At 37.6% G+C, this 27172-nt stretch overlaps 1 protein-coding gene across 4 annotated transcripts in view; it reads right to left on the minus strand.

The window, feature by feature from the left end:
• LOC126262298 (poly(A) polymerase type 3) overlaps window positions 1–27172 on the minus strand; it is a 154284-nt gene that overhangs the window by 23947 nt on the left and 103165 nt on the right. For all 4 annotated transcript variants that reach the window (XM_049958836.1, XM_049958834.1, XM_049958835.1 and 1 more), the window contains 2 exons: window positions 21588–21755; window positions 16014–16148 (listed from right to left, as the gene is read on the minus strand). In XM_049958836.1, coding sequence (XP_049814793.1) covers window positions 16014–16148; window positions 21588–21755 — 303 coding nt within the window. The remainder of the gene's footprint in view (window positions 1–16013; window positions 16149–21587; window positions 21756–27172) is intronic.

A 27172-nucleotide genomic window follows, 5' to 3' on the forward strand; every position in this document is an offset into this window, starting at 1 on the left:
CGAGACACTGTACCATTCTCATGTCAGTATAGAAACAGCCAATTATCAGTGAGAATGAAGATATAAATTTCCAGCTGTGCTATTAAGGCGATGGTGGTGATTATTAACAATAGTGATATGACAGACTACAGAATCACTAAGCAAAAAAGACAGAAAAGAACATGGACCAAAAATTAACGTAAACTGTTTCTTTTTATTTTATTTCTCCTAATATTATCAGAATGTACATAATAAGCAAATGGCATAAGTTTAGAATAGGTATAATGTTAAATTTTTGGCAGATACTTTATGACAATAAAACAGTTTGTAATTTTGATTAGTAAGAACATGTTAAAAATAAATTTTTCTCAAGGGGCTTTTTAAAAATGGTGGGGTTGGGGGGGTGGGGGGGTAGTCCTACATTTAGTGTTGTCTTATACTCGGCTAAATATAGTAGTTCAAGCAAGATACGAAAGCTGCTTTTTGCATATACACTCCACATATTATGAAGAATGAGCAGCCACCTTTTGGATGTCACACAGGATACATCTACAAATTGTGGCTTATGGATTAATATTCACATAAGAACGAGTGACAGAAATGACAGAACATTTTAAGTGCCACATAGTTGCAAACAAACTAAGTTAAATCAGATCTGTCTGGTGCGGCTTGTCAAATACAGTATGTGTGAACACTTTCATCATAATGATATAGAACAAAACACAAAATCATTATCTGTCATAAATTATGACATTTTGCAAGCAGATAAGATTTTATGACTGGTTCAAATTTGCCCATAATGTAAAGGAAACAGTTTACAATGCATCACTTTTTGCTTAACTGCTAAGGCACATAAGGACAGCCAGCTACGAGGCATTTCCCCACATGGCAGATAAGGGAATGTCTCCCAGATACAGCTGGAGGAGGGAAATGAAATAGCTCTTTGGGACCAACAGGCAATGCAACATCTGACATATACCCCTATGACACGGGGCAGCCTCCAGGATTAAGGAAGGTAATGGAATACTACTACAAATTACTTTCCCAGCAATACACAGTCACAATTTCCTATGCAAAATATGGCTTCCTTCATGTTATATTTATACCTGAAGGTAAAATGTGCTGCCACTAAGATCTCAGGAAATTGGAAAATCTTGAAAGAGAGATGGCTAGAAATAAAATTAGCCCGGTAGAAGTTGCTGAGACACTGTAGGATGGACACGAAGACTGAAATCAGAAGAATATGTGATTTACTACTCAGGAGGACAGCGTAATGGAAGAAACTAAAGAGGAGTGATTAAAGGATAAGAAATGATTAACTGTGTGGAAAATGTAGACAATGCAAATGACAGTATTACCAGCATACGACTCAAATGCATTGTGAAGGAAGTGTCTGGTCAGCAGCACAAAGTCAACAATATAAAGTCAGTTTGAAGTAAAAATAATTCTGTTACTGATAAATCAGATATATGTACAGTATTTAACAATTATTTCTCAGCATTGCTGGTGAATTAAATAAAAATTTAGTTTCCACATGGAAACATAAAACTCTCTTGGAAAATGCCTTTCTGAGATCGATGTCTGAAATACTCCTCTGTGATACTGACAAGGGGGAGATTGAGTCAATAAATAAATCACTAAAGACTAAGGACTCTCATGGATGTGATGGAGTACCTAGCAGAATATTAAAGTATTGTGCTGCACATGTTAGCCCTGTACTTACCCATATCTGTAATTTTTCCTTTAAGAATGGCCAGTTCCCTGAATGATTAAAGTACTCAGTAATAAAGCTGCTTTATATAAATGGAGAAAGGGATTATGTAGACAATTTTACACCTATTTCTATACAACGAGTAGTTGCTGAAATTATTGAAAAGGCTGTGTATGTTAGGATAGCTGATCATTTTATATCACATAATTTGGTATCCAATGTACAGTTTGGCTTTAGAAATGGTTTAACAACTGAGAATGCTATATTCTCTTTTCTCTGTGAGGTACTGGAGGGATTAAACAAAAGGTTTCGAATGCTAGGCATCTTTTTTTTATTTAACTAAGGTGTTTTGTTTGTGTTGATCACAAAATATTGCTCGTGAAGTAGGATCATTATGGAATACGAGGAATTGCTCACAATGGGTTCACCTCTTACTTTAGCAACAGACAGCAAAAGGTCATTATTCACAGTGTTGAGAATGACTGTGATGTGGGGTCTGATTGGGGCACGGTCAAATAGGGGTTTCCCCGGGGATCAGTGCTGGGGCCACTTCTTTTCCTTATTTATATAAATGATTTGCCCTCTAGTATTACAGCTAATTCTAAAATATTTCTCTTTGTTGATAACACTAGCTTGGTAGTAAAGTCTGTTGTGTGCAATGTTGGCTCTGTTTCAAATAGTGAAGTTCATGACGTAAGTTCTTTGCTTGTATAAAATTAACTAACCCTAAATCACAGCATAACTCAGTTTTTAACATACAATTCACCAAAACCTAACATTTTAATCTCACAGAAAGGGCATATGATTAGCGAAACTGAAAAGTTCAAATTTCTAGGTGTTCAGATAGATAGTAAATTGTTGTGGAAAGCCCATGTTTAGGCTTAGCGCTGCCATTTTTACTATTCAAACAGTATCTGAAGTAAGTGATTGACTGCATTTACTTAAACTTATGGCTTGTCTTTTTTTGGGTCCATAAACATTTTATTTTATCTATTATAGCTTTTATGTTATAATTTCATGTCCTGACACTTTCCATGACCTTGGAGATTTGCTCCTCAATTTGGTCTTATGGAGCTATATAAAATAAAAAAATAAACAAACATATGAGAGAGAGAGAGAGCACATTTTTCTAATATGTAAGGGAACTGGATATACCTCCTAATCTCCTCCTCTCTGCTTTCTCTGCCCATCTCCTCCTCCCCCTCTCATTGTCCTTCTCCTCTTCCCCCCCTCACTCCATTTCCTCCCACCCCTCTCCCTCCATTTCCTCTCCTGCCCCCTCTCTTTGTTCTAGCACATGCAGATTCTGTAGCAGTATTTTAAACATAGCTGATAGGCAAAAAGTACAATTTTCCTGATGGCTAACAACGTTTTACTATATTGAAAAATATAGAGCACTGTGTAGAAATTTAAACTAAATCGGTCAAGAAAAGTTCAAGATCTTTGGTAATAATGTAATTTATACTCCCTTTCTCAAAAAAGTTCCAAGACAGATTTAAAAAAAAAATGGAAAGTAGCACTTACCCAGTAACAATCTTAGCTCCTACTGAAGTAGTCCACACTGCTATCTATACACAGTTGCCAATGTTTCAGGAGGTCTTGGAAGCAAGCAGGGAAATTTTCAATTGCAATACTTGTAAGCTAATTTGTCAAAGCCCATTGGATGTCTGTGATATTTCATGATGATGATGATGATGATGATGAATGGCGCCCTTACAAAGTCACAATTTTTACACAGTCCAATTTTTGTACACAGTCCAATCTAGCTACTATCACGAATGATGATGAAATGATGAGGACAACACAAACACCTAGTCCCTGAAAAAAAAAAAAAAAATGCCAACCCAGCCGGGAATCGAACCCTGGACCCTGTGATCCAGAGGCAGCAGTGCTATCCACTAGACACTGAGCTGCGGACACACAATATAAGAAGAAAAGAAAAAAAAAAAATTAAAAAAAAATTGCAAGGCGAGAGGCTGCATGAATATGTGGATGTAGAGTGGCAATAATAAAATTGTCTGCCCAGATACTAGGTAATAGATGAAGCAATAAGAACCAGTCGTGAGAATGCCACAAATCAGGGCAATGATATCGAATTGCTTGTCACAAATGTCTCAAGACTTCGGTGTAAAGAGTCTGGTTCACTGTTTGAGCTGGAGGAACATACTTACAGTGAACTACTGCTTTACTATCAAAGAATGCGACCAACATTGCCTCTGTTCTCAAAGGTTGTCGTCTGACTTTTTCTGAGGCTGGTGATCTGGCACAATGCCATTCAGCATTTGATGCTTTGTGTTACAGTCATACTTGTAGCACCAACTTTCATTACCAGCAATAATCTTTGACAGAAATGTGGGATCACATCTGGCTCTATCCAGTAGTTCAGCAGAAATTCTTTGCCTTTCCTCTTTCTGTTTGTGTGTTAGCGTGTGAGGGATGAGTTTCACGTTAAGTTTCTGTTTGCCTAAATCTTTGCATAAAATCTTATGATACATGTCACCATCCAAATTACATTCTTCTGATATTGCATGCACAGTTATATGAAGATCTTCTTGCAATAACTGCCTTATATGCTTCACGTTGGTATGTCCTGTAGACAGGTGATCAGCTCTCGGATTGTCTTGCACTGAATCTATGCCCTCACAAAACCTTTTGTGTGACACAAAAACATGACTTCTTGAAAGTGCTCGCCTGAATATGCTTGATTAGTCATTGTCCAGGTGTCACTAGGGGTTTTCCTGCACTTAAAGCAGAACTTAATGTTCACTCTTTGCTCACAATTAGCATCCATCATGTCCACATAACTAATGTGCCAAGAACCCATACAGTATGTTGCTCAGCACGGCCCTGCCACCTACTGAGCTTGCATAGAAACACGACCAAGGTCATTTCAAGGATGCACACATACCAGGTAACATTAAAACATTTGTTCCTTTTTAGTACTGCAATACCAGCAATAAAAAAATCCTGTCCTATACTCCATACAGCGAGAGAAGAGCTCTTGACAGTTGATGCGGCCTTGGCACACGTGCTTTGCGCATTCACGATGGTCAATCAGATCGTGAGCTTTTGTTTACGTTACCATGGCAACGTCCCAGTGTTGCTGTTGTGCTGCGTGACTGCTGCTTTCAGCCACTTGTGCAACATGCTACGTTCGGGTTCGTGCTGGCTCTATGAATGGTTTTTGCCCGGTGCTATGATGATGTTTCAGTGAAAAAGAAATGTAGACTAACACGAGGAGATTAATGCAGATACATTCAAAGACTGATTTGTTACTAGTTTGCTACCAAATGTCTGTTATGGTAGTGTTTTTGTAATGGAAAATGCGCCGTACCATCCTGTACAACTAAATAAGGCACCAATGGCTGCTGCAAGGAGAGCTGGTTGAAAGAGAGTAAAACAGGCTTTGAACACAATATGCGGAAAGCGGAACTTCCGGAATTAGTGAAACAATACAAGCCATAGAAGACGCATTATGTGATTGATACATTAGCAGAGAACCACGGTCCCAACTGCCATTACAACGCAATTGAACACATCTGGGCTCAAATAAAAGCAGATTATACGGAGTGAAATAAAACCTTAACACTGTGAGACACAAAGAGGGTGGTAAATGAAGCTGTCACCTGAATAACACCAGGAAATTGGAAGAATATTGTGATCCAAGTGCAGAAAGAGATCACAAGGTCAAAAATAGAAGAAGGTGTAAGAGAAGAATCCCTTCATAATATTGTAATTTCTTTATCAGACGATGAGGACAGCAGCAGCAAAGATACCGAAGACTTTGTGGTCGTGACGAGATATGATCAATCAGATGATGATGATCTTGGGTTTTCTGTCCTCCCGCATGAAAAATTATTCGATATTTTACACATAACATTTTTGTAATTTGCTTCACCTTGTTAATGCTGAAAATCTGACTGTGTGTATTTTTTATTTTGGCTGGAACCATAGTCATGGTAATTTTTTAAATGATGTTATCCTCGTTTGACAGTATCAATTTTTATTTCATTGTTATACAGTCCAGAGTTCGGCTACAGGCCATTTTCAAGTACAGTAACTTACTTATATGTCAAAAGATATCAGACTGGTATGAAATACAGCGAAATCTGAACCGTGTAACAACAAAATAAAAATTGTTGTAGTCAAATGTCTGCAACATCATTAAAGAAAATATTTGTGTGTGTGTGGTGACAAACGAACACTGGTAGCGCTTGTGAAAAAAATATTCCATCAAGAAACACATCAGTCAGTATATTGCTGTTCCTACAGGAAAGCTAATGCTGCAATGAATGACGCAGCATTGTTAGATTCTGATGGAGCCAAGTGTTGCCGTGGGTCGAAGGGTGGTGGGACGAGAAGGCCTGTCACCCCCCCTCCCCCTCTCTCGCTGCCTGTCTGTGTCGAATACTGGCAACTGCACTGCCAGCTGTCAGAGCTCTTCTCTCGACATACACAGTATAGGAAGTTTTCTGAGAAAGGGTGAATATGTATAAAAAAAAGTGTGTATTTAAATGGACTGCTGTGTCTAAAATTCAAAACGATCAGTGAAAAAAATTTGGACATTCACAATTTTGTACAAAACAACATTGTCGCTTTTATTGATTTCACCTGTAATTATTACATACATTATATGTGGCATCCTAGCAGCTTCATAAAAACATGCATGCATTTTAAGTGTAACATTGTGTTAAAATTTCAAAGCAGTCTGTGAAGAAATTATGGAGATTTAAGATACTGGGCGCACAATCATTTACGTTTGTATAATTTAAATGTTCATTTGTACAAAATCATAAATCTCTTAAAATTCTTCACTGAAAGCTTTGAAATTTAAAAACAACATTGCATTCAAATATATGCATTTTCATATACTTGCTGAAGTGCCATATGCACGCACACACGCACACGCACACACACACACACACACACAAACCATATGGCGTCCCAGTACGTATATTAAAAAAAAAACTCAGTTATTCAAATGCAACGTTGGGTCAAAATCTCAAAATCAATCAATGACGAACTTTCAGAGACACACGACTTTGAACAAACGAACACTAACATTTTTATTTATATAGGTGGTGAGTTTTATCGAAGGATGATGCACATCTTTAACATAGGACTACAACTGCAGTGACTTCACGAGAAGAAATACCTGCTTTCATGCAGCAACAAAAGTCCCATGGATTTGCCCTGCCTTGGAGATATGCTGAGTTCCAAAACATAGGGAGAAATAGTAGAATCTTGTAAGAAGAGAGCAGTTAAAATAATCTTTGTTACTCTTTCTGATTCTGAGCTGGGACATGACACTGAACCAAGACAGTGTAAATGTAAACTAAACTAGTTAATGTACGTTTTGTGAAGAGAACACAAATGTAGTTAATACTATTGAAATCTCTTGAGTTATCTGGAAAAGATTTAAAAATGTGGTGTAACAATTCATAACTGCAATGCAAGAGAAGAGAGATCAGAAGTTGAATGTAAAAAGGTAGATTGATCAAGAATAAAGGTAAAGAAGGGCAAAATCATGTTAAACATTACACCTAATTTGTGACATTCCAGTGAAGGGGACAGATGAAATTTATTGTTGGATGTGAATTAAAAACTGAAACTAACAAGAGACTACACATAAACCACAAAAGAAGATTAAAATGATGAACATTAAAGAAAAACTGATAAGGAAGATTAGTGGAGTTAGGTATATGAGAGGAAAAACCTGTAATCCATGAGAAATTATTATGAAAATGTGGTGTAGCCCTTAGCAACCGAAAAAATGACTGATCCATGAAAGAAGGTATACATGCTAATCCAAGTGTCACAAACCAGTGATCAAGAAGAACTTGGTGCTGATGATATACAATTAGTGGTCACAGCATTGTACCACATAAATAAGTACTGCTAAAAGATGACTGAACAAAAGAAGAATGTTCAACTGCTTGGCAGACGGCAGCTGATTTCAGTAGGAAACGGGCAATCATGAAGCGATTTCCAGCATGAGAGACAGTTGTGATCCCACTTCACAGCTGCACCGTGTTACAGCAGTGCAGTGAAGCACGCTGCACAGAAAAGCCAGTGAGCTGCATAAACTCCAAAACATCTTTATTTTTCTTGCTTGTGAGACAATGTGTATTACAGATGAGTCATGACAAGAAAAGGCTCCGATAAATAAAAAGAAATACAGGAATTAAAATCCACTATATTAAATTTAAAAGGGAATTACATTCTGAGATAGTTAAGCTATGTGATATTGTTAGGAATGAAATAAATGAATAATTTAATGAAGTAAATACAGATATAAAACAAATTAAAGTCTACAGAAAGTCAATTTGGTGAAGTGCAAAAGCAAACTTTTGACACTACCGTAAGACTGAGATGAAATAGGAGAAACATGAATGATATGACTGAACAAATCTTAACATTAAGAAGAGACACTTACTTTAATTTCACTCTATGAGACGGAGCTGTGCACAACGACAGCTTGACTAGTGGGAGAAATACAGGGGGTGGACAAAAATATGAAAACACCAAAAATGCAACACATTAACATGCCTAATATGGTGTAGGAAACCCACTGGCATTCAGAACAGCTTCCTGTCACCTCATAACAGTTATTACAGGTCCTCTATGGTTTTCAAGGGAATCTTATACCATTCTCTGTGTAAAATAGAGGCAAGTTCAGGTAATGATTATGGAGGTGGATAACAATCATGCATCCTTCTCTCCAGAGTAGGCAACAATGGCTTTATAATTTTGAGATCTGATGACAGGTGTGACCAAGGGAGATGCAACAGTTCATCCCTGTGCTCCCAAAATCAGTCCTGGACATGAGCTGTTGAACAAGGGTCCTGTTGTCTCGGAAGACAGTGTCACCATTGGAGAACAAACATTTCACAATGGGATGGACTTGATCAGCCAAAATTGTGACATAATCCTTGGCAGTAATGTGGCCTTGCTGCACAAACACGAGGCTTGGGAATATCATAATATGGATGCTCAAATCATCAAAATATTTCATTCTTGGGATGTAAACTTGGACAGAAGTCGGAAACAGTATAAAACAGACTCATCCATCCACATGACTTTCTTCCATTGCTCCACAGTCCAAGTTTTATGGCCTTGACACCATGTTTTTCCTGTTACGGGCATTTGTGTCACTGACGAGCAGTTTTGCAATTCCAGCTTTCCCTGCTTATGGATATTCCGTTAATGAGTATGAAATTTAGTTCTGTAGCGATTTTTCCTGCTGTCATCTTATTTTTTGGACTATCCTTTTCAATGACTGTTCATCACGGTTACTCAACATACACTACACTTTTGTCCTCATTATAACTTTGTTTATGACATTTTTCCACTTTCCCTGCATGCAGTATAAATCTTCAAACTGGTTTCTCTTGAAACACTCATATTTTGGCTACCTTGGATATGGAAGCGCCTATCACACAAGCATCAACAATTTGCCCAGGTTTGAATTCACTTAGCTCCGACATAATGCACTCACAGCTATGCAGAACACCATTCTCCACATGAGTGACATTTGCATTGTATTGAGGACAATGCACAGGTGCCATTTGTGGTCAAATACAACAGTGCAGCCTGTAGGCTTGGCTAGCATTGCATTTGAATTCAAGCACACTTTCCTCATGATATTTCCTTTTTTTTTTTCCAGCTCCAGTATTGCGTGAATTTCATAAAGTTTAAAATTAATGAGAATGACTTTTGTTGTCATTAAATGATTGATTCCGATAGAAAACTAGGTAATCATTACATGACAGCAGCATTCACTGAAAGGACTACTTATGAGAGTTATGTCTGTTTATGGTTTTGATTTAAATTTGGAACTGAAAGAGAGAATGATTTCAAAATGTATAAATAGGATTATGTTTCGGATTAGAATTGTACCAGATATCTTAAAATACCTTTCCTCAAGGAGAGCTGCTTCTTTGTGAATTTTTAGTTGAGACCTAATGGGTCTGAAGTTGATCATATTTTTTTGTATTTTATTTTCTGTGCAACAACCCTTCTCTCTTACTATTCTTTAAACTCTATCTGTGGCTTCTTTCATTATCAGCATCTATCTAAAAAAGATTAAATAAATATAATCATAATTAGGAGTTCATCTCTTGTCTTTGCTGGAAGGATGATGTTAAATTTATAGTGAGAGTTGGTTTGGCTCGACTAGGAGCATTCTGTATCTATCTGAATGGCTATGCATTAAATATTTGAAACAAAAAACATTATGCACTCGCCATAAGAAATGCCTCTTGCAAGTGCAAATCGTACCCCTTCAATTTTATTGACAAGACAACTGAGCCACAGCCTACTAGATCTTTAAGTGTTTGCATTCTCACATTGTTATGGGGAAGAACAGCCAGACTAATGATCACAACATGTTATAGCACTGTAACATGACCATTAAAACAAAAATTGTACTGTGCTCACATGACAGATAAAACAATATTTATGGCTTACTCACACAATTTTCTAACAAGTAACTTAATGTCAAGGTTTGCTAGCTACTATTGAACAGATGGACATTTAGAAGGCGTATAATCGGTGGTTTAATTTTTCTATTTGCAAGGTAGGGATGACAGTATCTCAAGAGGAGAGACGGAGATGGGGGAGAGGGGACTGGGGGGGGGGGAGATGGGGTGTAGAGAGGGGGAATGGGAAATGGGGAGGGAGAGGGTGGTAGTTGTACCAAGGAAAGAGGACCATCTGTGGCAAGACATGGGACAAATTGAAGGATACTGAATATAGTGCCATCATCACTGATGTGTACACACCTGACAAAACCCACATAATGATAAAAGGTCAATAAATAAATATGTCAAATGAATATGAAAGATACAGCAAGGTTGAAGGCTTTTGAAGTGTTGACTTAGCAGAGAATGGAAAATGTTATGTTGGAAAGATAGGGTGGAAACTGATAAGATACTGCAAAAAGTGAGAGAACAGAGACAATTAGAATGAAACAAAAAGAAACTGAATATGACATGCATAAGGTCCAGATATTAATTCAGAATTATGTAAATAATTTGTATGGTTTGGTTCAATAACTTTTTACCAACAATTTCCAATTCTGCATGTCTGTTATCTATTTATCTGTTAAATTTTTTTATTGCTGTTGCAAGAGGAAGGGATCAATGATTCCGGAGATTTCATTTTATGAAGTTTTGAAACTTAATTTGAGTGTTTCTGATACATAAAGAGGCAGTGATAGTGACAACTTTGGCTTTTGTAATATGGCAAAAGAAGTGTTAACTACTGTCTCTCTTATTTGCTCCTCCAGTAACTGAAATACATGCTGAATCCGTAACACCTTTCTAGCTGATGCACTACCTATCTTCCTCTTATTTTTCCCTTTTCATTTCTATAAGCTGAGTAATCTTTGTAAGTTTTATTACTTAAATGAGACTGTCATGATGTAGGATGTTTGTGAATAGAAGGACAAGTAGAATTCAGATAAGTCCCACATCCACCTTGATGTAAATACAAAATCAAGGCAAAGTCGCTTTTGCGTAAAGAAATGCATCAGTAATTAACTGCCAACAAAAACAAGTTTTTGCACACGTCTCAAACAAAGGAACCACTATCTAATCTATGTCTACATTTTTCAGATCTACTCCAAAGAAGATATTATTAATATTCAACAAGTATGCTAATAAGCTGAATAAAATTGGAATAATTTGTCACTAATTTTCATACAAATTTCAACTATAATAGCTATTAGCTCATACTGATGTAAATACGGCAATTTGTAAGAATATTATAAATCCTTTTTAAAAAACAAGGGCCAAAAATGAATAGTAGAAAACGAAGGCATCCATAAGTGTTGGAAAACTGTGTGGCCATATTGCAATAATTACAAATTGCTTCGCACAGACAATAAAATCACCACCATGAATACAGCAACATTTTCAAATGAGAATGATGATGTATCTTCTTACAATTGTGAAGCCACAATTCAAGTGCTTAGTCAACAATCAATGCATGTGATGCAAGGTGTCAAGGGTGTACTTGCGTCACAGAGCAGCACCAAAATGACAAGGCTAAACACAAATGATGCAGTTACCTAATGCACAATGCATAAAACTGTGATTCTATTGTTGGCAGTCCCGTTCATTTGACTTCAACCCACACACTGTATGTGGATGGTCTCATATATCTTGCACATACACCATGTCACTGTGATATAGTGAAGTTTTGTGCGCCTCATGCTGATATTGCCTTTTCAATCTTCATCAAGGGCTGATGACCTGAGTAATGCTCCAACATGACATTCTGAGCAGTCTTTTACATTGCTGACTGACACACAGTACATGCATTACTGAAATATGAAGCGCAAGTGTATTATTGTGTTGATACAACTAATGGACATTCCAAATATTAAAAACAGTGGCAACTTAAATCATTACAAGGAAAAAATACACTACCTACCATCATTTACCAATTTTTGATTGTGAATGTATGCAAAGATGAAAATCTGTTGCACAGTGGCAAATAAGAAACTATTTTCCTAATAATTATTATGCTGCATTAAGTATCAACAGTGAGGTAAACAGAAATTACGGACTCAAATAATTTATAGACTGATGTGCAAAACTTACGGACAGAAGTAACTTACACATAGCATGTCACTACCTAGTAACACAGTCCGACACTTGGGCCATAAGTAGTTAATGCAATTATCAATCTAGAGATTGTTTCAAACACTACAGTGCTTTACTAGAAATGGTCCTCCTGGAGGTGATATTCTGTTGCTTCCTCCAACCTTTGAACTGACTTACCTAGCTACTTACAGGGGGACCTACAGTTTAATATGGATTCTGAACAACGGTGTCACTCGGCATTTTTCACATAAACAGCCAGAGGCGAAAGATGTGATATGTGATGGATAAATATCCTTGGATTGATCATGTGTCGAACCAGAGACTTTTTGATTTGTAGTCTGGCACTTACCACTGAGCCACACAGATAAAGAGAACTGCTACAGTAGAGAAGGTAACTGAAATAAAAATCCAATGAGATGAACAGAAATGGCATTTGCATTCAAAGACAATAATTACACTAAAGTCACTGATTTATGATGGTCCCTTGGACATCACAACAGATGGGACACAGATCCCAATAGGGTATATGACCATTGCACTGCACACTTTGCAAACATGCTCTCATGTTGGCCACAAGATTTGTAAGGAGTTCTTGTGGTAGGATGTTCTGTTTCTCCATAGTGTGGTTCACAGTTGCTAGATGGTCATTGGTGCATGTGGACACGCTGCAAGATGTCTCCCCAACGCATCCCACACGCGCTCAATGGTATTTAAATTTGGGGAACATGCATGCCCCTCCATTTGCTGAATATCCTCTCATTCCAAGAGCTCCTCCATTTTAACACCTAGACCACCAAATAGATGATGTTCAACAATGCTGGGCCCTCATACGGCGAGTGGTGGGAAAATGTAATGCACCCAGGAACACTGTGGTACATTATTGTTTTGATGGTACAGGTGTTATGGTATTGGGAGGCATAAAGTTGTGAGGCATACTGACCTCCGAATCTTTGAACAAGGCACACTTTCAAAATTACTGTGACTGTAATCCTTCCCCATATATGTATTTTTATGGATACATTCGGCCCCAAGTTCATTTTTATGGATGACAATGCGTGATCAAATTGAACTGCACAGGTGGAGCAGCTCTTGGAAAAAGAGGATATTCAGCTAGGGGACTGCTAAACCGCCCCGACTTAAATCGCATTGAGCACTTGTAAGATGTGTTGGGGAGACGTATCACAGAACGTCCACATGCACAAATGAGTGAGATGCATGGGAGAGATGTATTGCAGTGCATCCAAATGCACAAATAACCATTAAGCAGTTTCAACTGCACTGATGGAGGAATGGAACATCCTATAACAAGATAACCTTACCAATCTTGTGGCCAGCATGAGCGGGTGGTGTAGAGCATGCACTGACATCCGTGGCGATCACACTTTTTATGAAGAACCATGTCCTGCCTTTTGTAATGGCCACAGGGTCATCATAAATCACAGCAGCTTCAGTGTAATTTTTGTAATAAAAGTTTCATTTCTGTTTGCATATTTCTTAGTTATGTTATGTACTATACTGTAGCAGTTCTTCCAATGCATGGTCCAAGTGTCATCGAGCTACGTTACTTGGCAGTGACACAACATGCAAAAGTGGCCTTTTTTCTTAAATTTTTCTCAGCTCTGTGGGTCAATTATGGTAAGCATAAATAGGAAATGTTATTCCAACTAGGCACAGCCACATGAATGCAAAATTTCTTGGTCAATTAATGTACAGAGTGGTGCAACTAAAACAAGCCTTAGAAGTGTTTTTTGTGTTTTGTGAGAACAATCTAACAGCAAACAGAACTGTAAAAATTGATACAAGCAGTTCAAAAGTTGTCTCAGCACATAAACCAGGGTACTAATTCCACTGAAATGGTAATGCCATATTAATCCTCTTCTACTCTAACCCTACCTTATACTTTCTTAAACTGTGGGTCATAAATCTGTAGTTTGCTTTAATGGTGTTGTGAAATTTTCTAAGTAGAATTGGACAATGATATAGACCATGAAGGCTGCAAGTTCAAATAGTTGATTAAGAATAATAAACTTATTTTTTGTTATGCTGTTTCTTACATAAACACCAACAACTGGAAATACAAGATGTCGGAAAAATGCTTGTACGGCATGACTTTTGAGACATTCTTCCACATTAAAACATCATCTCTGTCACAAACTTCGACTTGACTAATTAAAGAATGCTACTGACCAGCTGCAACAACTCATTCAAATCTTACAAAATATCTTCTTTACACAGTGCAGCACAGCTTCAGTGTATTTGTAAAACATGGCATCACAAAACCACCAAAAGCTTCTGCACTGTGCATTTATTTATCGACAACCAGTTTCGGTCAAGTGATCATCTTGAAGTCACAGACACCATTACCTCAAACTAAAGGAAGGCCCCTTAATGCAAAGAGCATTAATAAACCCAAAGTAAAGGAAGTTTTTGGTAGTTTTGTGATTTTTTTTTTCCAAATCTTACACCCAGTACGAACAACAATGATAAATCCTGAAACATTGTTGATACTAAAGACTTTTTTTTTTACCACTGAGCACAGCTTAAACAACTGTTGACGCATAATTACTGCCACACGTCACCACTGGACAGAAATAAAAAATATGCCAACAAGTAACAAATCCCTTTGATGTGTGAGGATAAAGGATCCTCACACTATGCAACTTATTTTAGGTTGGACTTACAAATATTCAACAAGCCAGTTTAATTTTGGCCATCCCGTATTTGTTATACAACTTGCAAGCAATGTTTACTTCATTTGAACTTTTCAAGATTGACACTTTACATTCTACACAATGGAAAATTTGTGCCTCACAGTGTGTACTTCGAACACTGTCGCCTGGTCTGACCAGCACATTTTCCAATTTATAATAATGTACAAAACAACATTGATGAAACTTACACAAGAAGACTGAACACTTCATAAAGTAATTTTAACCCCAAGCAACCAATTCAGAATTGCTTCCTGCTTACTTTCATAAAAACTCTAGCACTATACTGTGCTAATACATTCTTTGAGTTACATTCTTCCATCACACTTAATCTCTCTCTCTCTCTCTCTCGTGTGTGTGTGTGTGTGTGTGTGTGTGTGTGTGTGTGTGTGTGTGTGTGTGTGTGTTTAAAGAGTAAGTGCACTTTGTATTTTATTAAAGGAGCAGATACCAGTTTTGTGAATTCAATCTATTGGTATGAGGTTTGTTGGAGATAGCCCAATCTCTCTCGGTTTGGGACACCTGGCTCCTAGAATTCAACTGTTCAACATTAAAACATTGTTTTATTATCACAACTTCCAGTCGCGTAGCTCAGTCTGGGGAAAAGCCAAAGTCATCTATGCAACTTATCTGCAACATGTACAACCACTAACATATGACAAAACTGCCAGGAACAACAAGCGAAACAAAATTTTAAATTAATCATGTCAGCTTGTATAGCTGTATGAACAAGCAGTGGAAAATATAACTTTTTAGCTATGATACGAAATAACAATAATAAAAATCACTCTTCCATGACAGTGTCACAGAGCATTACATTAAACAATAATTATCTGCAGTTTTGATCAACTTTCCAAAATTCCAAATTCAACAGAGTTTCCTGATCACCAACCACCTGGACACAAAAACATGTTACACAGCTGTATGAAGTTGTATGACTAATCCAGAACAATTTCTTACAAATGTGACTCGTGAACCTATGAAAATACCAGGTGTTATCTGTACCTCTCTGTTGATTGAGATGTCCTGAGAAACATCCTCTTCACTTCTCAACTCTTCTCCACTAAGGCCACGTTCATCCACAGAGTTGGAATCCTCACAACAGTGAACTACTATTGAACTGCTTGGGGATTCATCACCCTATGCATAGAAAAGAAGCAAACGTGTACAGTCACCCAGTAATTTCAAATTATATAAATTATTATAAATTAAGAAAATAATTATATAAATTATATAGCACTTTATCTCTGTCACTTCCACAATGTGTAGTGATGAATGCCAGACTAATTTCCCCATGGTCCCTTCTTTTTTATGTACCATTCACAGTTGGTATACATCTATATTTACATGACTACTCTGCAAATCACATCAGTTTGTCTGGTACAGGGTTCACAGACCCAATTTTATGCTATTTCTCAACCATTCCGCTCAAATAGCACACGGGTAAAATTAACACACAAATCTTTCTGTGCAAGCTCTGATTTATTTTATTGTGAAGCTAACTTCTCCCTATGTAGGTGGGTGATGCTCACAAACAATCTACTTTCACATTCAGAGGAGAAAATTAGTTATTTAAATTTTTTCCAAGAAATATTGTACACAGCCAATTTAACTTGTACAATGTATTAGAGTTTTTGTTCAGTAATTTATCAGCCACTTTCAAGCATAATGTACTGGAGAACTAACCGCAATTAAAAACACCCTTGTTTTAATGACTGCCGCTCCAAATATCTTATCATATCTGTGACAAAGTCTCCCCTACAAAGAGCTACCTTCCTTTGAACTTTTTCAAGTCCTCTGTCAATCTCATCTTGTACTGTACAGCACAGCAATACCCCACAAGAGGACAGAAAAGTAATGTGCAGACAGCCTTTTCAGTAGATTTGTGGCATATGCTACGTGTTCTGCCAATAAAAAGCAGTCTTCAGTTTGCCTACCCCACAACATTTTCCATGTAATGGTTCCAATTTAAGTTTTTCATAATTGTAATGTCTAGATATGTAGTTGAATGTACAATCTTTAAATTTGTGTGATTTATGACTTAATCAAAAGTTTTTTACTGCTCGTCAAGAGGACCTTACATTTTTTTATTGTTTAGTGAAAATTGCCACATTTTGCACTATGCAGATAGCTTGACAAATCATTTTGCAAATTCTTTTTAATTTTCTGATAACTTCACTAGACTGTAAATTACGGCATCATCTGCAAACAATCTAAGAGGGCTCCTCAGATTGTCTCTTCAGTCATTGATGTAGGTCAAGCACAGCAGAGGGCCTGTAACACTTCGTTGGGGGGGCCTAGACAGCACTTTTGCTTTACCAGATAACTTCCTAAAAATTACTATGAACTGTGATCTTCCTGAAATGAAATCATAACTCCAGTCATACAATTGAGACAATATTCCATAGGCATCCAATTTAATTAGAAGTCGCTAGGGAGGAAGGGTATCAAAAGCCTTCTGAAAATCTAGAAATGTGGAATCAATGAGATCCCATTCGATATCCTTCATTACTTCGTGTAAGTAAAGAGCTAGTTGTGTATCACAACAGCAATGCTTTCTGAATTAGTGCTGGTGTGCGTAAATAGTCAATTTTCTTTGAGGTACTTTGTAATGTTGGAATACAGTATATGTTCCACAATCCTACTGCAAATTGACGTCAATGATATCCGTCTATAATTCAGTGGATTACTTCTATTTCCTTTATTGCATATTGGTGTGACCCATGCAACTTTCCAGGTACAGATCTTCAATCAAGTGAGCGGCTGGGTATGATTGCTTAAAATGGAACTATTTCATCAACATACTTCGAAAGGAACCTAATTGGTAAGGATCTGAAAAATTCACATTTGCAATAAATGCAAATATATATGTGAATGCTGCCTCAAAATGCAAAAACACAAAATTTCATAGTTACACTATTTAATAGTGAATTGTACCCAGATGAACTATTTTATCATAGGCAGTTTGAAACAGGTTAATTTTCAGCACACAAGTATCAGAAAGGTAACCAGATTTCAGTTATGGGTATTGCACAGCATCAGAGAAACTCCAGACAAGAAAGATAATATGAATAAAAACGTGTCCGGAAGGGGGGATGGGATCGCGCAATGATACATAGGTGCGTTCAATGATCTGGTATCACATCAATTGTGGGCCGCTGAATAGTCTCTATAAGATCCATCTGGTGTAGTGGGACAGATGTGTCAGCCATGGGGTCCACCACCTTAGAATGAAGAAATGTATACCAAATGTTTGTCTGCTAGCTGAAGTTCAAAAGATAGTGTAATGCACTGCACTTTAAAGCGGCAGTTTTAGCTGATGAGAGTAACTGTGAATGTGTTAAGTATCAGTAGAAGTCAGGCATGAACGACCTTTTTTACAACAATGCCAGTCTTAGCAAGCAACTGTGTGGTAGCTGTTATTGAACACTGTGTGTTGTATATGGATCGTTGTTTTCCTGACTTATTTTGAAATAACTGATGAGAGTAATCCTGGTCCATCAATCAGTAATCAATATGACAAGTTCTGCTGTCACCGTTAGAAACCCTGCGAGAGGAAGGTGACTCTTGTTTCTCCTGCGTAACTCTACGCTAAAGCAGTCAAAATTATTATGCTTGCAGTCAACCGTCGGAGTCTGCAATGTGCACAATAGCAACCAGAAAACAAAACCTGGCAACATATTTCAACCAGGCCGAAAGTCTTCCCCTAATCGAGTATTTTCAGTTCTACTGCTACATTAAGTACCAAATCCATTCTATCTGTAGCATTATCAAGTATGGATTGGATGGCTATGAAAGACCACATAAGATTGAAATCAATGTTCTGCTGATTTTGTGGTTATTGAGCTGGGTAGCAAAAAGAAAAATAATAACAAGAAACACCTTAAATCAGAGCAGCACTCTATTCGTTGACAGGAAAATGCTGCTGCTTCTTTTTTTAAAAAAAACACTATTTTGTTGGAAGGTGGGGAAAATGGGAATGACCATTGTGGAAAGAAAATATTCAAATTTTGAAACAGCAAAATTTCAGTCTAAAATCTCCCCAATAACCACTAAGCTGATCACCTCCCTCATTTGTAGGTCCAAAAGAAGTAAATTTCTCCACAAACATATCCTACATTTTCCGGTCCCTACTAATATGTGCTACACAGTAATACAATTGGAGCCAAAAGACTTGGCTTTCTAAAGTGACTTACACAGCTTCGGTACACGAAGTATCTACTACAAAATCACTGATGTTAGCAGCTGTTCTTAATTTGAATTTTGGACTATTTACTGCATCTTCTTTGGCGAATGAATTTCAGAAAACAGTATTTATTAACTCTGCTTTGGTGGCACTGCCAATGGTAGCATTACTATTGTTAATTATTTATTTCTAATTTCTGCTACCAGTAACTTTTCATGTTATGTTTAATCCAACATAATACAACACGTTTCAAACATGCTCTGTTGATCTTCAGGCATTTATACATACATAAAGAGAAATGTTACTCCAAAATAAACAGTCTTAAACTAAATAAATCTAGAACTCTTTGTCCAATGTTTGTTACTGTAGCGGCTGGTGTAGCATTTTGAGGGGGGAGGGGGTGCAGTGGATGGCTAGAAATCAAAATCAGTGATGTCTTCTTCTGGTTTTCTTACTTGTGGTAGACTATGTATAATATCACAGCCTGTATAGGACTACAAATCTGTTAGTACCAATAATATCGGTACAAAAACCTCGATAATCGATACAGACTCACATGCTACATCCGCCATCTTGTTTTGTGTGCATAACGTTTACATGTATGTCAAAGCAATTTGTGTAGCAAATTACATTGGCCATCAGTGAGAAAATGCAATGTGCAATAGCGTAATATTAATCAACAGCTCCGCCATTACACCAGTGAGTGATACAAGTGAAGCAACAAGATGATGAAATTGTAAGTGATCAACTGTCATATAAAAGCCCTTCACACTATTTTCATAACACATAACTGATGCAAATCTATCTGCATCCTATACAGGTTGTGATATCATACATAGTCAACCACAAGGAAGAAAACCAGCAAAAGACATCACTGATTTCCATTTCTAGCCATCCAGTGGCACCCACCCCCCTCCCCCAAATGCCACACCAGCCGCTCCAGTAACAAACAATTAGATTAATCTAGTTTAAGACTGTTTGAGTGTTTATTTTTAAGTAACATTTCTCTGTATGTACATATGAACGCCTAAAGATGAACAGAACATGTTCGAAACATGTTTTATTATGTTGGATTAAACTAAAATAAAAAAGTGACTGGTAGCAGAAATTAGATATAAATAATCATCCCACACAGTCACAGTTCACAAACATAGCCATTATGGCCGAGAATAATTACCATTGCTATCAGACAGTGAAGACACTGATTGTCTCTTGCCCTTGGGGTGTACCTTACGTACAACCAGAATCTCTCTGGGTTTTTTGCCAGATTTTGAGTTGGTTTTGTTGTGAAGACTACTAAGAGCACCTTGCACTGAAATCCGCATTTTTTTTTTAGTTTATGTAAACTGCCATCCATGTTGGAGATACTGTGTTCCTGTAAATGTGGTATGCTTTTATTGCCAAATTTGCAACTGTGCCCTGAACTGTTTTGCATACCATGGGGGATCTGTTCCATCTCACTAATTTACTTGGTGAAAATCAAACAATGGGAAATCCAGGATGGAATGTAACAATATGAGAGAAGGAAAGTTGCCACTCACCATATATAAGAGATGCTGAGTAGCGATAGGCACAATAAAAAGATTCACACAATCATAGTTTTCGGCCATTAAGGCCTTTGTCAACAGTAGACACACACACACACACACACACACACACACACACACACACACACACACGTGCGCGCAAGCGCAAGTTGCACACACGTCTGCAGTCTCAGAGAGCTGTGAATGTGTGTCTACTGCTAATTTACTTGGTGTACTGTCATCACCACTATTCTTTGAAATGAAGCCATATTTGGCGGATGCTTGCACAGTTGGTATGGAAGACATGATGACTGTCCCTTAGGATGGAATAAGTGAACTTTTATGTGCTTCTTAATTAATTAAATATATATATTTTGCATTTATTTTTGGTGGTTTTAGATGTTACTGCAATGTCTCGCTATAATGCCCTCGTAGCCATTAATTCCTGTATTTGATGTGATACTCTCTGTTTGTTGCTAGAGGTCTGGTACATTATTGCAAAAATATATGCTTGGTGTTGGCTCCTCAACTAATTGCTCAAAATAACTTTCAAAGAAAGCATTTAGTACAATTTTGGACTATCTTTCATGTTTACAATTACATTAAATGTGTATTTTTGCCAACATAACAAGGGCACATTAAAATTACCACAAACTATAATTGTATGAGCCCAGTACCTATTTGAAAGCCTGATTTTCATAATCTGCAGCTGAGTGCATATCTGTTCTTTTGTGTATACACCACCACCTCCCCCTCCCCAACATAAATAATAAAATTCAGCCATATCATAGGCACAGCTGCCTCAATTTCTATCGTCTTGAATCTGGAGAAAGCTTACAAAGTTGAAAGGGCTTGCGGATAACTTACATGCGAAGAATTTTCATCTGTTGTCCTTGGTTTTTTGGGCAGTCCATCAAGTGACGAATCAGAAACACGTTTCTTGCCAGCTGTGTTACCACTACCATCAGCAGGCACAGAAACATTATTAGCACCATTCCTTTGCTGTGGTGGAGTGCTGCCTGGGGTGCCACTTGCCTGAAAAAGTAGTTTACCGGTTGTTATGGTGTAAATCTCATTTCTGGACAGACAACTGAAACAAAATATACTAATTTTGAATGAGGAACACATTCAACTTTTAGATCTAATCCATTAATGAAAATATACACTGCTATCAGTAAATGTTACAGTACCTACAATCAATGCATCCATAACATTAAAGATTTTGTACATATTGTATAGGCTAAGATACTCTAAGTTTCACTTTAATCTCAGAAAAGTAATTCTCCTGAGGCACGTCTAGACACTTAGACAGATTGCTTCTTTGTATGTTGAATGGAACTAATGATACAAGAGGCAAGATCACGAACTGTAGAGATTGGCAGTGACACTTAGCTGAGTGTTCTCAAGGGAAGCTCATTTCATATTTGTTAACTGGTGAAATGAAAGAACTACCCACTGCAGATGATGAAGAAATTGATGAAATGCATGATGAGATAAAAGAAATTATTCAGGTGGTGAAGGGAGACGAAAATTTAATAGTCATAGGTGACTGGAATTCGAGAGTAGGAAAAGGGAGAGAAGGAAAAATAGTAGGTGAATATGGATTGGGAGTAAGAAATGAAAGAGAAAGCCATCTGGTAGAATTTTGCACGGAGCATAACTTAATCATAGCTAACACTTAGTTCAAGAATCATAAAAGAAGGTTGTATACATGGAAGAATCCTGGAGATACTAGAAGGTATCAGATAGATTATATAATGGTAAGACAGAGATTTAGGAACCAGGTTTTAAATTGTAAGACATTTCCAGGGGCAGATGTGGACTCTGACCACAATCTATTGGTTATGAACTGCAGATTAAAACTGAAGAAACTGCAAAAAGGTGGGAATTTAAGGAGATGGGACCTAGATAAACTGACTAAACCAGAGGTTGTACAGAGTTTCAGGGAGAGCATAAAGGATCAACTGACAGGAATGGGGGAAAGAAATGAAATACAACAGAAGAAGAATGGGTAGCTTTGAGGGATGAAGTATTGAAGGCAGCAGAGGATCAAGTAGGTAAAAAGACGAGGGCTAGTAGAAATCGATGGATAACAAAAGATATACTGAATTTAATTGATGAAAGGAGAAAATATAAAAATGCGGTAAATGAAGCAGGCAAAAAGGAATACAAACGTCTCAAAAATGAGATCGACAGGAAGTGCAAAATGGCTAAGCAGGGATGGCTAGAAGACAGATGTAAGGATGTAGAGGATTGTATCACTAGGGGGTAAGATAAATACTGCCTACAGGAAAATTAAAGAGGCCTTTAGAGAAATAGAGCCACTTGTATGAATATCAAGAGCTCAGATGGAAACCCATTTCTAAGCAAAGAAGGGAAAGCAGAAAGGTGGAAGGAGTATATAGAGGGTCTATACACGGGTGATGTACTTGAGGACAATATTATGGAAATGGAAGAGGATGTAGATGAAGATGAAATGGGAGATACGATGCTGCGTAAAGAGTTTGACAGAGCACTGAAAGACCTGATCAAAACAAGGCCCGGGAGTAAACAACATTCCATTAAAACTACTGACGGTCTTGGGAGAGCCAGTCCTGACAAAACTCTACCATCTGGTGAGCAAGATGTATGAGACAGGCGAAATACCCTCAGACTTCACAAAGAATATAATAATTCCAATCCCAAAGAAAGCAGGTATTGACAGATGGGAAAATTACCGAACTATCAGTTTAATAAGTCACAGCTGCAAAATATTAATGTGAATTCTTTACAGACGAATGGAAAAAACTGGTAGAAGCTGACCTCGGGGAAGATCAGTTTGGATTCCATAGAAATGTTGGAACATGTGAGGCAATACTGACCCTACGACTTATCTTAGAAAGTAGATTAAGGAAAGGCAAACCTACGTTTCTAGCATTTGTAGACTTAGAGAAAGCTTTCGACAACGTTAACTGGAATACTCTCTTTCAAATTCTGAAGGTGGCAGGGGTAAAATACAGGGAGCGAAAGGCTATTTACAATTTGTACAGAAACCAGATGGCAGTTATAAGAGTCGAGGGGCATGAAAGGGAAGCAGTGGTTGGGAAGAGAGGGAGACAGGGTTGTAGCCTCTCCCCGACGTTATTCAATCTGTATATTGAACAAGCAGTAAAGGAAGCAAAAGAAAAATTTGGAGTAGGTGTTAAAATCCATGGAGAAGAAATAAATACTTTGAAGTTCGCCGATGACATTGTAATTCTGTCAGAGACAGCAAAGGACATAGAAGAGCAGTGGAACGGAATGGATAGTGTCTTGAAAGGAGAATATAAGATGAACATCAACAAAAGCAAAACGAGGATAATGGAATGTAGTCGAATTAAGTCGGCTGATGCTGTGGGAATTAGATTAGGAAATGAGACACTTAAAGTGGTAGAGGAGTTTTGCTATTTGGGGAGCAAAATAACTGATGATGGTCGAAGTAGCGCGGATATAAAATGTAGACTGGCAATGGCAAGGAAAGAGTTTCTGAAGAAGAGAAATTTGTTAACATCGAGCATAGATTTAAGTGTCAGGAAGTCATTTCTGAAAGTATTTGTATGGAGTGTAGCCATGTATGGAAGTGAAACATGGGCGATAAATAGTTTGGACAAGAAGAGAATAGAAGCTTTCGAAATGTGGTGCTACAGAAAAATGCTGAAGATTAGATGGGTAGATCACATAAATAATGAGGAGGTATTGAATAGAATTGAGGAGAAGAGGAATTTGTGGCACAACTTGACAACAAGAAGGGACCGGTTCGTAGGACATGTTCTGAGTCATCAAGGGATCACAAATTTAGCATTGGAGGCCACTGTGGAGGGTAAAAATTGTAGAGGGAGACCAAGAGGTGAATACATTAAGCAGATTCAGAAGGATGTAGGTTGCAGTAAGCAGATTCTTGCAGGATGTAGGTTGCAGTAAGTACTGGGAGATGAAGAAGCTTGCACAGGATAGAGTAGCATGGAGAGCTGTATCAAACCAGTCTCAGGATTGAAGTTTGTTGCAATGTACGCTGCAGCTGAGTGGTTGTGTGGTTGTGAAGTGAAAAATGCATTTTTCTGTTTCACCTGTCTCCTCACAGATAGTACTGGACTGAAACTGGTATCACTGACTTACAGAATTTTCACGCAAAGGTGAAAAACATAATTCCAGCGAAAAACAGTTTAATGGTTTCATTGAGTTTTCAATGCTAGGGAAAGTGGACATTATGTGCCAATTAGACAGTGGTTACCGCTGTAATATAAAGATATATAATGAAAATGTATCAAAAAAATCGGTATATTCTGGGTAAGCTCATAGACTGTATTAAATTTTGCAGCAAATTCGAGCTTGCCTTAGGGGGGCCACGACGAAACAGAAGATTCGAAAAACCTAGGAATTTTTCGAGGCTTAGTCAGTCTTATGGCAGAACTGGACTGCGTCTTGAAGCAGCACATTGAGAAATCAGAAAACCATGTTTTCTTAGGCCTATCAAAGACAATTCAAAATGAACTCCTGGAATCAATTTATGAGGTATGGCTCAATCTCATCAGGAGTGAACTGTTGAAGGCAAACTTTCTCGCAATAGAAGTTGATGAAACTACTGACTGTGCAAATTTGTCACAATTGGTCCTAATAATTCGCTATGAGCTACTGGGATAAATAAATGAAAGATTTATTTCCTTTGTAAGCCCAAAAAGTCACAGTGCAGACGATGTAACTGTAGCTGTTCTCTGCGAGCTAGAGAAAATGAATGTACATGGAACACCTGAAAAACTGATAGTTCAGTGTTACGACGGTGCTCCTGTTATGAGTGGTCATAAAAGTGGAGTTCAAACTAGAATTAGAGAAATGTACAGGAATGCTCACTTTATTCACTGTTACGCCCAGCAGTTAAATATAATTGTTGAACGTTGTGCGACGGGCAATAAACAAGTGCGGATCTTCTTTAGCAACTTGGAAGGAATTTCCACCTTTTTTTTCCCGGTCTTCTAGCCATACAGCCATTCTTGAAGAAGTGAATAAGCGTATTCCTACCTGTCCTCAGTCCATAAGATGGAATTTTAAATCACGGAGCGTAACCACTGTGCACAAATACCAAAAGGAAATTGAGTGCCTAGGAAGAATTATTGATGATGATGATGATGATGCCAGTGATTACAAGACAATAAACAAGGCCACGGGACTGAAGGGTTTCCTGCAAGACGAAGATTTCCTCTTCTAGATAAATTTTTTTAATACAGCCATGCCTCATTGTGACATTCTCTTTAATCAACTGCAGCAGAGGAATACTGATGCAGTGAAAACTGTTGAATATGTATCGCACTTTGCAGATTCTGTCCAGCAAATTAGATCCTCACTTGAAACTGACGATCACTGGGAACAGGTAGAACTAACTGCAAAACGGGGATGTTTCACAGAATCAAGAATAGTGTGTGCACAAAACGTTTGCAACCTCATCACAACTCAGATCAGAGAACGATTCAGTTTCAATGATCACTTATCGATTGCACAGCTGTTTGATCCATTGTTGTTTGCAAAACATCAAACTATTTTTCCGGAAAAAAAGCTTAAAATAGCTGTTAATTTGTTCAATTTACAGTCTTCAAATCTACGTCGTGAGCTGAACGTGTTGTACAGCCAAAAAGATTTTATGAAGGTGTCAGGTGCTTTGACCTTGTTGAACTTTGTTTACGATAACAATCTGGCTAAAGCTTTTCCTGAAAGTGTAAAACTTCTGCAAATAATAGTAACCTTCCCTATGACGACCGGAGAGGCAGAACACTGCTTCTCTACTTTAAAGCGAGTGAAAACATTCATGCGCAACACTATGAATGAGGACAGATTTTGTGCGCTTGCAATGTGTTCCCTAGAAAAAGAATTACTGAATCGGCCAAATTTCAATGAAATGGTCATAGACCATTTTGCTGCGCAGAAGGGGAGACGAGCTAACTTCATCTATAAACAAATGAATTGAGGTAAGCAAAAGTGCATTCATAATTGATAAGAAGTCCTACTTAGCCTATTAAGCGAAGTGAGTAAAAAAGGGTAGTGTCATGTTTAGCCAGTCATAAACATGATGACATTTTCCGAAACGAATCACTTTTGGTACCAGTACAGTGCGTTGCGCTACAGTGTCACATTTTGTGTACTTAAGCACAACAAACCGTACTAAAAACGACTTATTTTGGAGAGATCTTTAGTGCGCTATTTCACATAAATGCATATTTTCATAATACACAATAAATACGAACTGTTCGCTTCTTAAACATGTGAATTAATATGGCAGTTGCACGGATTGCTCATGCCACCCAATCACAGCACAAGACCTGTGACGTCACCAAAAAACCACAGTATCGTCATGCTAACTCGTAAACTTCGAACTTTGGAGATAAACCACAATAAATGCCTTAAGTTTAGAACTGAAAACACCAAAAATATTAAGCAGCCGCAAA

This window comes from Schistocerca nitens, chromosome 6 (genome assembly GCF_023898315.1).
Source record: "Schistocerca nitens isolate TAMUIC-IGC-003100 chromosome 6, iqSchNite1.1, whole genome shotgun sequence".
Taxonomy (NCBI): domain Eukaryota; kingdom Metazoa; phylum Arthropoda; class Insecta; order Orthoptera; family Acrididae; genus Schistocerca; species Schistocerca nitens.